Genomic DNA, 13,539 nt, shown 5'->3' with positions numbered 1-13,539 from the left:
CTCCCCCACTGCCGGGGGGGGGCTTCCACAGACACGCGGGTGTGTGGGGTGAGGTCTCACTTCTCGCTCCTCCTCCCCGCCCGTGTGTCAGGCTTCGCCTCACCAGGGTCATTGCCCCTCCCCGCCTCGTAGGGGGCTATAGCCTTCCCCCGCCCCCATCACTGTCACCCACCCACGGGGTGGAGCAGGTGTTATTTCTCTCGCCAGTCCCTACGAGGGGGTGGGGGGATGCTTCACTCCGGCTTTTTGCCAGGGTGATTGCCGACCGCTAGTGGGGTTTCAACTCCCCCCATGCACTTAGCCTATCCAGCTGCTGGGAGGGAGGTGTTTCGCCTCCCCATGTGTCTCCTCACGTGTCTCCCCACGCCTCCTTCTCCTGCCGTTGTGGGGGGCATTGCCTTCCTCTGCACACCTCCGGCTGAGGTGCCTTCATGTCTCACCTCTTCTTGTGCCTGTTAATGTGGTGTGTAGTAGTGCTCCACGTATCCCTGAAGCACTTACCCTCACCTAATACTTAATCTTCTCCCCACCTGCTTTGGGTGGGGATTGTGAATGCCAGCCCCTTGCAAAGAGGAGACTCCAACCACTTTCTTCCCCTCGCCATCTGATGGGTGTGTGGAACTAATTAAGTATTATGCGGTCTCTCTTTGCAGAAAGTATAGTAGTGTTTTGTAGTGGGCATTGGAGCACGGTCTGCGTATCAGTTTTAATTATTTCAGTTAAGGGTATGATTTTTGTACCAAAATAGTTAAATCAGTACAATTGTTAGTGTTGACTCAGTTGTACTAGTATAAAAGATGTCTACTGATTTAGTTTATTCCCCTTCCCATATGGGAGTAAGCTGTACTGGTATAAGTGTATCCACTCATATAAGTATATTCCACAGTGTGTGTGTGTGTGCGTGCTGCTTTAATTATACAGGCATAGTTAAAGCAGTATAACTTTTGGTTGTAAAGAAGTCCTTAATATTTCTTTTCAGTTATGTATGTAGGAATCAATTTGGAAATCTATAGCCTGAGAAATGGGGCAGCTGAAATTAGAGCATTGCCTTTTCATTGTGCTATTTTTTTTCCTGAGTTTTAATAAAGTTTTGTCATGATTGGGTAACAGCTATTTTGAGTTTTATTTCCTAGAAATTTAAATCTAGACAACTGACTGATTTAATATTTTAGGCAGGCCTTTTGTGTGAGTAAGCATTCCTTTTTTTTGATAGGCAAGTAAAATATTGATAGTTTTAAAAAATAATTATTTAATGTTTGCAGTAAGTGCAGGTAAGTAGAGTTTTGTCTGGCTGGAGCTGAACTGGAAATAATTGGTAATGCTCTTCTAAGCTCCACCCACTTATCCCACCACAATGTAATTTAATTCACAGTAAATTGTGCAGCTTCATAAGATTTTCTTTCCTTTCTTATATAAATTTCTTTAAAATTTGTTTCTAGTTTTTCACTTCCCATTTTATAATTTTCAGTTATCAAATGAATATTTTGAACTTGTTTCCTGACATTAGTAAAATTTCAGATTGTACGCTATTTTTTTCTAAGAAGTTTCACGTTTACAATGCTTATCTATGCTGAAAACAACCAATTGAGTGCTTCATTATCATCCTTACTGTGAGAATAACACAAAACTGATAAGCAAATATCTTGCACTGTTCTTGCTGCCAGTGACATCTTCCAGTATATTGAAGTTCCACAAGTCAAAAAAGTTGAAATACTTTGACCGGACTATACATTGTCAGGATTTGCAATTAGAAGTCAGTGGAACTTGTGATCCCAAAGTCCTTTAGGTGCATTTGAAAATCCAATGTTTAGTGCTTAAATATGGGCTTAGGAGCCTAACTTTAGGCTTCAATATTTTGGCCTGTATTCACAATAATTTTGTTGTTAAATTGAAAGTTTAAAATAACTTTTTGTTGTTAAAACAGAACCGATTTTGTTTTAAGGTGACTCTTTTTTTTTTTTTTTTGGCCACTGAGGCTTAAAACTTTGGTCTACATTGCAGTGGTGGTCAGGGGTGTGAAAAATCCACACACAAGTGTTGTAGCTATCCCAAGCCTACCTAATGCCTTATGTAGATGCAGCTAGGCCAAGAGAAGACTGCTTCTGTTGACCTAGCTACTGCCCGTCAGGGTGGTGCCACTCGTACAGCGATAGGAAAACTGTTGCAGAGGGCTACCTCTGCTCTGTGGATTACACTGTTGTGCCATGGTATAGATATGGTTTAACAGAGAAGTTTTTAATAAAAAACAAAAACAAAGAAAACGTTTTAGCTCTTAACTTTGCCCTTAATTTTAAACACATGAATAATATCACTGAAGTCAGTTACTATTTAGGTTTGTAAAGTTACATGCCTATTTAAGTGTGAGTGGAATCAGGGCCTTAATTTTCAATATTTTATATTTTGTATATAGCAGCTTCATAAAATTCAAATAAGGTACCCTGACAGGAATGGCATTAAAAAAACTGCATTTATCATTTAATTCATTATAAATTTTAATCTGTAGTTGCAATAGCTCAAGTTTTCAGATTAGTTTCACAAGTCCTTAACCTGATTTAAATATTGATTTAAAACAAAAAGTGGTTTAAATTAGTGATTAAATCACTCCACCCTGTTTTACCAGTTCCTGGAGAGCAATTTGGGATTGAAATTGTCAACTGGTTTATTCAAGGGAAAAGATGAGAATTAGGGCTGCTCTAATAAGTATTCTCTCCTGTAGCATAGGGGCACTTCTTGACAGTTAGGCCATGTATACACGAGTGAGTTTCAAGCAGCATAACTGAACCGATGCAGCTTCACCACTTTAAGATCACTTGTGTAGCTGCTCTATGCTGATGGGGAGAGAGCTCTCCCATTGACAGAATAAAGCTACTTCAATGAGTGGGAGTAGCTGTGTTGGTGGGAGAAGCTCTCCCGCCGACGTGGTGATGTGCACATTACCACTTATGCCAGCAAAACTTATGTTGCTCAGGGAAGTGTTTTTTTTCACACCCCTGAGCGACGTAAATTTTGCCAGCATAAATGGTAGTGTAGATATGACCTTACAATTTACACAGTTTATGATCTTGCCCTTTCTCTTGCACTCTCCCCTTTGAGTTAAAACAGAATACTTGAATGAGGTGACCATGTTCTGGGAGGAATTGGTTTGGATACTGTGTCTAACAGTGCCATACATGTTCTGTAAAAATGTGTGTGCTGGGAATATTGCAGTTAATCCTTTGGAATGCAAGCATTGTGTAAATCTTAGGGTACGTCTACACAACCCATTGGATCGGCGGGTAGTGATCGATCTATCGGGGATCGATTTAGACGCGATAAAATTGATCCCTGATCGCTCTGCCGTTGACTCCGGAACTCTACCGCGGCGAGAGGCAGAAGCGGAGTCGATGGGAGAGCGGCAGCGGTTGACCGCCGTCCCCACAGCCAGGTAAATCGACCTAATAGTGTAGCTGAAGTCGGCATATCTTAGGTCAGCACCCCCCACCCCCACTGTAGACCTAGCCATGGTGCTTGTCTACACTTAAAACACTACGGTGGCATAGCTGTGCCACTGTAGCTTCAGTCTAGATGCTACCTACTCTGATGGGAAGGATTCTACTGTTAGTGTAGGTCAGGCCTGCACAACTCCTAAAGTGGCGAGGGCCATATTACTTCAAAGAAAACAGCTGAGGGCTGACACACCCCCAGCCCCACCGAACCCCCCACCTGCACCACCCAGCCCCCCTGAAACACAGCCCCCCCCCCCAGCACTGCTCGGCCCATGGAAACAAACCCTCCTTCCCTAGCACCACCCCACTGAAACAGCAGTATTGAACCTTGGTAATATAGCGGGCCCCTAAGGTAGTATAATTAAGGTAAAAGAAAACTGTCTTTTTGCTAGAAGTAGAATAAGATCTTCCCTCCACTTTGTAATCAATTGCCCTGTTGAATGAACGAGGTGTGAACCAGGAAGACTTGGAAGGCAGCACCTCCAGACAGCTGCAACCCTTGGAGAGGGGATGGGAGCCAGACCAGATCAGTAGAACAGGTCAGCCACTGACTCGTCTCCTCAGCTCCCCTCCCCGGCTGCCGCCTCACCTGCCCCCCTGCCACTGCCTGCCTGCTCGCCCCCCCACCACTCGCCTCCTCAGCCTCCCCACCCCTGGCTTGCCTACTCACCCCCGCCACTGCCTGCCTGCTCGCCTCCTCAGCCCCCTCCTGCCCCACCGCCAGCTCACCTGCCCCCCCTGCAACTGCCTGCCCACTCGCCTCCTCAGCTGCCGGCTCACCTGCCCACCCCGCCACTGCCTGCCCGCTCGCCTTCTCAGCCCCCACGCCCGCTCGCCTTCTCAGCCCCCACGCCCGCTCGCCTACTCACCCCCAGCCACTGCCCGCCTGCTCACCTCCTCAGTCCCCCGGCTCGCCTACTCACTGCCCGCCTGCTTGCCTCCTCAATGCCCCCCCAGCTCACCTGCCCCCTCGCCTACTCACACCCTGCCACTGCCCACCCGTTTGCCTCCTCTGTCCCCCTCCCTCACCTGCTGCTTGCCTACTCATCCCCTGTGGGCCGCACAGTGAGCCCATGTGGGCCGCCCGTTGTGCAGGCCTGGTGTAGGTAATCCCCATCTAGAGGCAGTAGCTAGGCTTACAGAAGAATTCTTCAGTCGACCTAGCACTGTCTGCATGGGGATTTAGGTTGGCTTAACTAAACCACTCAGGGATGTGCATTTTTCACACATTTGATTGATGTAGTTATGCTGATCTAATTTTCTAGTGTAGACTAAGCCTGTCTTTTCTGATATATAGTACTTGTTCTGTATGGTGGGACTTAGAATGTACTTGTTTTTGTTATAACAACAATTTTAAAAAGTGGCATGCACTAACTAGATGCTTTGAACAAAGAGTTAAGTTTAAACTTGTGTGCATGTATGCAGATTGGAAAAAAAATCAGGAATATACTAGAGCATGGCTAATTCTCGCATTAAGTCCACATTATGACTTAAACAGGTAATGATCCAACTTTCTAGGAAAAGTTGGGATTCCTGGTTTTTCAGGAATGGCAGTGCTGTATGTCTAGTAGGTTAGGGTGAAGAATGTACATTCTTATTACTTCCAGACTTGAACTTTGCTGATCTGTTGCCAGTACTTCCAGAGCAATCTTTTTGCTGTTCCGGCTGGAACTACTGTGGCTGACAGGGAAGGGCTCCAAAATGAGGGGTAAACTGCTTTTCAGTTATAATGAATCAATGACATAGGGAGCTGGGAAGGCCTTGTGAGGGTCATTTAGTGCCTTTGTATCCCTGGAGTACAGTACTGGGATGGGGATGACTGAAAAGATTGGATGCAATTACAAGCCCAGCACTTAGCATTCCAAGTGGGAAAAAAAAAGATAGTTCTTCTGTGGAAGTAATGGACTTAAAGTCTTATTTGTAATGTGCAAAGACTTGAAAATGCATTCATCAGTAGCTAGTGAGTTCAGTAAGTGAGCAGGAAAACAATCAGGAAGAATTGTATATTTACTAGATACCTGCCAAGTTGTTTTAGAGGAGAGGTAACTGTCCTAAAGTGGGATCCAGCATTAGAGTCCTGGTGGGAAGTCCAGCCTGTCTTCCTTCCCTGGAGCCAAGAGCTGACTTTCCTAGAAAGGCCACAGTGCCAGGACCCTTTGAGGGGAAGGAGAATATCTTTTATATCTGCCTCTGACTAGTATGTATCTGTTATACGCTGAGTCCTGCTGGTCATCTAAATCTTCATGGGTTTGGACCAGATTTCTTTTCTAATACACCTCTACCCTGATATAATGCAACTCGACATAACACGGATTCAGATATAGGGTTTGTCTACACTTGCAGCTGTACAGAGCTGGGAGTTAAAGCTGTTTTCGTACAGCTGTGTAGGGAAAGCGCTGCAGTGTGGCCACACTGACAGCTACCAGCGCTGCAGTGTGGCCACATTTGCAGCATTTGCAGCGGTGTTGGGAGTGGTGCATTATGGGCAGCTATCCCAGCGTTCAAGTGGCTGCAACATGCTTTTCAAAAGAGGGGGGTGGGGTGGAGTGTGACAGGGAGCGTGGGGGAGACAGAGAGAGTGGATTTTTGGAGCTGACACTGTGTCAGCTCCCTGCCTTGCAAGTTCTAAGGACTTGAAGATACATAGCACCAACCTTCAATCATTTTAAAAGTTTCGACCCCTTCCCCCAACCCTCTCTCATTCACTAAATGCAAATAGCCTTCAGACAAGATAAGCAGCTGCTCCAAAATGGACCCCCCCTCCGGGCTGCTTCTCTCCTCAAGCAAACACTAGGGGATCCCCCCTCCCTGCCTCTGCTCGAGCAAACAGTGGCTGTGTTTGTTTTTTAGATAAGCAGCTCCGGGAGCCCCAGTTCACAACAAAACAAAGAGAGGCATCACAACAAAACAAAGAGTGTTATCTTTACCTAAAAAGCATTATGGGAAGGTTCCGGAGGTCAGTTACAGCGTAGTAAGATTAATCACTGTTTACACTGGCACCCCAGCGCTGCAAGAGCAGCGCTATAGTCGTTATTCCCCAGGACGAGGTGGAGTACAGCCAGCGCTGTAGCCAGGGAGATACAGCGCTGTATGTGCCTTGCCAGTGTGGACTGGGAGTAAGTTACAGCGCTGTAAAGCCATCACCAGCGCTGTAACTCTCAAGTGTAGCCAAGCCCATAATGTGGTGAAGCAGCACTCCGGGGGAGGGGGGGGGGAGGGTTGCACACTCCGGCGGATCAAAGCAAGTTCAATATAATGCGATTTCACCTATAACGCGGTAAGATTTTTTTGGCTCCCGAGGACAGCGTTATATCGGGGTAGAGGTGTACCACATTTCAAATGACTGTATGAATTCTCCTCTTATCCTGTTTATTATGTGGAGCATTCATTCAACACATTAAGTTAGGCTGGGAGATTTGAATCAAACATGCAGATCATTTGAGGGAGGCTCTCTTTTAAGACTGCACAAAATGAAACATATACACCTCTACCCTGATATAACACTGTCCTCGGGAGCCGAAAAATCTTACCATGTTATAGGTGAAACCGCGTTATATCGAACTTGCTTTGATTCGCCGCAGTGTGCAGCCTGCTTCTCCCCCTTCCCCCGAGTGCTGCTTTACCGCATTATATCCAAATTCATGTTATATCGGGGTAGAGGTGTATGTCCCCTTTTCTTTATGCTTTTTTGCGACATCCATTAGTAGATACTAACTCTTGTATGGTACCTAGCACAGTGGTGCCCCAAGGAGCTACCATAATATATATAACAAATAACCTTTGATTGGGGATTTTGTAATTGTGAGTTTAATCTTTCATTGTCTTTGGGTCTGTGTGGTATCCCTATCGCCAGGTCTATTAGTATAACTATGAATTTTTCACCCCCCCTGAACAATGTCGTTATATCAACCTAACCACTGATGTAGATAGGGCTATGTCAGTGGGAGAGCTTCTCCTAGAATCACAGAATATCAGGGTTGGAAGGTACCTCAGGAGGTCATCTAGTCCAACCGCCTGCTCAAAGCAGGACCAGTTCCCAATTAAATCATCCCAGCCAGGGCTTTGTCAAGCCTGACCTTAAAAACCTCTTAAGGAAGGAGATTCCAACAGCTCCCTAGGTAACCCATTCCAGTGCTTCACCACCCTCCTAGTGAAAAAGTTTTTCCTAATATCCAACCTAAACCTCCCCCACTGCAACTTGAGACCATTACTCCTTGTTCTGTCATCTGCTACCACTGAGAACAGTCTGATCCATCCTCTTTGGAACCCCCTTTCAGGTAGTTGAAAGCAGCTATCAACCCCCCCCACTTCTTCTCTTCTGCAGACTAAACAATCCCAGTTCCCTCAGCCTCTCCTCATAAGTCATGTGCTCCACCCCCTAATCATTTTTGTTGCCCTCCGCGCTGGACTCTTTCCAAGTTTTCCACATCCTCCTTGTAGTGTGGGGCCCAAAACTGGACACAGTACTCCAGATGAGGCCTCACCAATGTTGAATAGCGAGGAATGATCACGTCCCTCGATGTGCTGGCAATGCCTCTACCTATACAGCCCAAAATGCCGTTAGCCCTCTTGGCAACAAGGGCACACTGTCGACTCATATCCAGCTTCTCATCCACTGTAACCCCTAGGTCCTTTTCTGCAGAACTGCTTCCTAGCCATTCGGTTCCTAGTCTGTAACAGTGCATGGGATTCTTCCATCCTAAGTGCAGGACTCTGCACTTGTCCTTGTTGAGCCTCATCACGTTTCTTTTGGCCCAATCCTCTAATTTGTCTAGGTCCCTCTGTAGCCTATCCTTACCCTCCAGCATATCTACCACTCTTCCGAGTTTAGTGTCATCTGCAAACTTGCTGAGAGTGCAGTCCATGCCATCCTCCAGTGGTCCCCAACCTTTTTTGTCTGGCGGGCGCCAGAGGACGAGCCACGGAGACCGTGGTGGCGGACAAGCATCCGCTGAAATTCCGCAGACAAGTGGCAGCATCAGTAGGCGTCGCTGCCAAAATGCCGCCGACAAGCAGCGTCATCCAGAGACATTGCCGCCAACAAGTAGCATCATCCAGAGGCGTTGCCACCGAGATACCACCAAAAACTAGCGGCATTTTGGCGGCGACACCTCTGGATGACGCAGCTTGTCGGCATTTCAGTGGATGCTCGTCTGCCAGCCAGTACCAGGGCGTACTTAGACGCCCCCGCGGGCACAATGGTGGGGACCCCTGCTCCAGATCATTAATGAAGATGTTGAACAAAACTGGCCCCAGGACCGACCCTTGGAGCACTCCGCTTGAAACCGGCTACCAACTAGACATGGCGCCATTGATCACTACCAGATGATTGAGCCCGACAATCTAGCCAGTTTTCTATCCACCTTACCGTCCATTCATCCAGCCCATACTTCTTTAACTTTCTGGCAAGAATACTGTGGGAGACCGTATCAGAAGCTTTGCTAAAGTGAAGGAATAACACATCCACTGCTTTCCCCTCATCCACAGACCCAGATATCTCCTCATAGAAGGCAACTAGGTTAGTCAGGCATGACTTGCCCTTGGTGAATCCATGCTGACTGTTCCTGATCACTTTCCTCTCCTCTAAGTGCTTCAGAATTGATTCCTTGAGGACCTGCTCCATGATTTTTCCAGGGATTGAGGTGAGGCTGACTGGCCTGTAGTTCTCTGGATCCTCCTTCTTCCCTTTTTTAAAGATGGGCACTACATTAGCCTTTTTCCAGTCATCTGGGACCTCCCCCAATCACCATGAGTTTTCAAAGATAATGGCCAATGGCTCTGCAATCACATCCGCCAACTCCCTCTTGCAGAGGTGGATTAACTATGCCGATGGGAGAGCTTCTCCCATGAGCGTAGGAGCATCTTCACTTAAGTGCTACAGTGATGCAGCTGCGCCGATGCAGAGTTTTAAGTGATTCCTGCCAGTTTCATGCATGACTAGTTTCCCATTTGATTGTTGCCTTGTATCTAATAAGCTAACCAATCAAAATACATTAAACTCAAAAGGACCTATGAGACAGAAGTCTGAGTAATAGAACTTACTTCATTCTGTTAACGAGAAAAATTCCAGGCCAGTTGGAGGTGCCCTGTGGTCCATTTGATTTAAAATACTGACAGTTGACCTTATGAACTTCTAGCTAACCTGCGTTATCTGTAGTATGGACTAAACTGTGGTTCTCTACATGTTCTTCCCCTCAACTGACTTTCTGTAATGTATATTTGAGGAAGTGGAATGGGCACGGTATGTGTGTGTTCTCCTTTTAGGTGTCTGCATTGTAAATGGCTCAGCAAAGTTCTATGTGTGTTCTGTTGTTTAATTATGACAAACTCGTTGTTTTGGTAGCAGATATGCACTGGCATCTGTTACCTGTCAGTTTGTCGCCACTACTCAAATACTGGAAGTCTTAACATATATTTGGAGGAGAAGGAATGTCTTTTGTAATCACTTTCCTTCTCTTTCACCCTTAAAAGTCACACATCATCTTGACCATCCCTGTAGATTAGGCCTGGGTACAGCTCCCTTGAGATCTTCTCAGTGCCCTGCAACCATGCCACAAAAAGCTGTAGTCTGTCTACCTTCCCAGTAATCCAAGACCTATCAGGTTAGAAAGTGAAGGCAAAAAGAGTGTGGTTGTGTATTAAGCCATGCCCGGAGTTATGAACCATCAGTGGTTTAGGCGCATTTTTTCCCAGCTTGAAAATGTTCTTTTGACGTTCGCTAGCTGGAGACCAATACATAAGATGAGAGGTGGTAACCTTAGTAAAGTCCAGGGCAGAAACACTTTGGTATAAAGTCTAGTATTGTACCTGGCACCTTCATAGGGGCAAATCTTTTTTGTATCAGCCTCTGGTTTGCACTAAGTAGGTGTCTGATAAACTTGAAGTTATTGCTTTCTTGTTTCCTCCCATGAAGCTGTTGGAAAGGAGAATGTGTGTCTGTCTCTGTCTCTTCCTCTTTTTCACTAGAGCCACCTGACTGTTCTTGGGAGGCTTGAAGGGGCAGAGTGGTAGAGATCCTTTCCCTGCATCTCTTTTTGTCCTTAGTCCACTGTGAACAACTGTCAGTGCCTCCCTCTGCTGCTACTTGAAATCTTGTGGGACAGCAGCAGCAATATAAAGCTAATATAATTCTTGTCACTTTCCCTGATGCCCAGAGGATGTTGAACAGGAGCAGTGAAACTGAGGAGAGTCTTGTCAGCTTTGCTTTGCTGTTTCTTGGGTAAACCTAGGTGTAACAGCAAAGGGGCAGGAGCAGTCTGCCTGTGGAGACTTACGTTAACCTGCAAAAAATCCTCTGACTTTGGACACACTTGTGGCTATTACCCATCACAGTTGAGGATTTGCATGCACCAGTCCAGATTTGGGTTTGCAAAGTAAACTTGCATTTGTTTATATACCTGAAGGATGAAAAACAGCCCTCTGCTTTTTTTATGTCAAATTCTGTAGAATTTGATGGGTTAGCCTCCTCCCTGCCTTGCAGCCAAAGTTTGCTTGCCACTGCCAAGTGGATTTTTAAACCATAACTGAGTGGGACAATTTGCTGGTTAACCTCGCTTTATTTTTGTTTTTCCCATCTCGCTTAGGCTAAGCCATGACGTCAGGATCTGGGCATGTGGACTCCAAGGCTGAACTCACCGCTTTGCTGGAGCAATGGGAAAAAGAACATGGCAGTGGGCAAGACATGGTCCCTATCCTCACCAGGTAAGCTTTGTTAAATATGCTCTGAGATGCAAATACCTCTGAGGCACAACAGCAGCTTTTGTCATCTGGTGACTTATACTTGAAGTTGTTCAGTTACTGGTAGCTTACATTCTTTTTGGCCTAAAAATTGAGCAATGTGCAGTACTTCACAGTTCTTGTCAAAACAGTATGGTGTTACTTTGTATAGATTTTATATAAACTGTCTCCAAAATATTTGAGTTTAATACACTTAAAGTTTCTCTCGTTCTTCTACTATTTGAGATTTAGAGAAGGGAGAAAAGTTAGATCTGCCTCTGAAACTTGTAAAACATAGTCTGGGGTAGAGAGTTACAAGTTTATTCCATCTGGTTGGGGTTACAGAGAGTCTTGCAGTAACAGAGGTCAGATTGTGTGAAGGCATGCAAGAGACTCACATAAGATGAACTGAGGTGAGTAGAGAGAAGAAGTTTGTGAGGTTGGCTTGCCAATTCCAGTGGAGAGTTTTGAAAATGAGCTGTGGCTTCCCCTACTCCTTTAGTGGAATCCTTTAATGAACAGGGAATCAGTGGCACTTTGTGGATAGGATGCTGGTCCTATGTTGTATGTATGAGGAGGTGCTCTTTCCTCTGACCGTTGCTGCCTTGACTAAAGCTCTCTTTTGGTGGGATGAGGTAGTAGCACTGATTGCCTCAAGTAACTCAGGGTAGGAGGAGAGAGGTGTGAGGTTTCTTCCACAACATCTTCACTAACTCATGGAAAAATAGGGGGCAAGAGCAGAATGGTACTCGTTGAATGGACAGCAGTATTGCCATTCTCAGACCTTTAAAAATCATGAGATATTAAAAACAAACATTTAGGGCTTTTATTATTTGTTTTCTGATTTCCTGAGACTTCAGGGTACATTCAGTTCGTGATTTTAGGCTTTTCCCTGCAACCACAAGGGCTAGAAACTTACTCCTTTAAGTGTAAGCCAAGATCCTCATGTGTTCTCTAGCTTTCCAAGCTAGGGTTTTAAGAAAAACACCAAGTATTATCAGATGTGCAAATTATTAAGAGTTTGCAACAATAAGATAGATAGCATCTATCTTGGCCCTTGAGGATTCCTGTCCAAGAATCCTCAGACATATCCAGTTGTCCTAGTCTACTTAGATTTTTTTTTTTATCTATCTATCTGGGGTGGGTGTGGAGGGGAGGTCATATTGTTCAGAGCAGTCTTGCATTTCTGCTGCTCCAGAGAATTACTTGGTCTCTGTCCTCTACATCATCAGTTTCCAAGTAAGTTATCCTCAGAGTTTCCCCTGATCCTGCTTATAGGACTCAACATGGTACACTGATTACATATGTTTGGCAGAGAGGTTAGAAGCACCAACACCATCTTGCAGATGCTGAGGCTGATTACACCAGTGGTTCTCAAACTTTTTTACTGGTGACTGTTAGAGGGATTATTCCTTCTCCCTCTCACTTCCCTGGTCCTTCTCGCATGAACAGAGAGCAATAATACCCGAAGTCTGAAGGTGCAAACAATTTGATGTTTATTGGGGTGAACTTCCAGAAAGCAATGATTCCAATTTCCTTCCTCAGTGTTCCCCTTCCCAGCTCTGACGCCACAGAGCTTTGCCTGTGTCCCTGTTCCCATTCCCACCCTTAGCAAAACATGATTCCCATTCCCCCCTCCTTACTTCCGGATTGACTGCAGACTATATAGTGAAACTTGAGTTCTGCTTAGCTATACCGTAACCAATCATTTTACTGAAATTTAACTAATCAATCCTAACATATTGTAACATGATTATCTAACCAGTTATATCCCACCACCTTAATTGGTTTACACCCAACAAAATTAATTATACATCAGACAGAAACAATCACAGAACCAGACAGATTATACAGACAAATAATAGGAAAATGGGGACTACAGTGATAGAACAACAAAGAAATGAGGATTTCACACCCTGGCTATTGATAAGTGAGTTCTTGCCAGACAGGAGGCTCTTACCTTTCTCTGGAAGGGATAGATTGGATCACCTTTTTAACAGCCCAAAACTGCCTTATTTCAGTGTGACTGGTGAGGCTGTGACCGTTCACTTCCCAGCTTATGGCTGCCTCTGCTGTTTAGCCAAAGGCCTTAGCCTAAGAACACAGCCTTAGACCAGAGGTTCTCAAACTTTTGTACTGGTGACCCCTTTCACATAGCAAGCCTCTGAGTGTGACCCCCCCCCTTCTAAATTAAAAACTTTTAAAAATATATTTAACACCATTATAAATGGTGGAGGTTGGCAGCTCGCGCCCCCCCCCCCAGTGTAATAACCTCGCTACTCCCTGAGGGGTCCCGACCCCCAGTTTGAGAACCCCTGGATTACACTGATGTTTGGAG

General features: G+C 45.4%; 1 protein-coding gene across 6 annotated transcripts in view; it reads left to right on the top strand.

The window, feature by feature from the left end:
* Positions 1 to 13,539, top strand: part of DCAF1 (DDB1 and CUL4 associated factor 1) — a 127,914-nt gene that overhangs the window by 19,079 nt on the left and 95,296 nt on the right. For 5 of the 6 annotated variants that reach the window (XM_045024126.1, XM_045024128.1, XM_045024129.1 and 2 more), the window contains one exon: positions 11,069 to 11,186. In XM_045024126.1, the coding sequence (XP_044880061.1) occupies positions 11,077 to 11,186 (110 nt within the window). In that variant the 5' untranslated portion in view covers positions 11,069 to 11,076. Of the gene's footprint in view, positions 1 to 586; positions 612 to 11,068; positions 11,187 to 13,539 lie in introns of those variants that run through there. The other variant, XM_045024127.1, reaches the window with a different exon arrangement.

This window comes from Mauremys mutica, chromosome 7, assembly GCF_020497125.1.
Source record: "Mauremys mutica isolate MM-2020 ecotype Southern chromosome 7, ASM2049712v1, whole genome shotgun sequence".
NCBI classification, from domain to species: Eukaryota; Metazoa; Chordata; order Testudines; family Geoemydidae; genus Mauremys; species Mauremys mutica.
The sequence above is the reverse complement of the archived record's forward strand: the minus strand, read 5'-3'. Positions and strand labels throughout refer to the sequence as shown.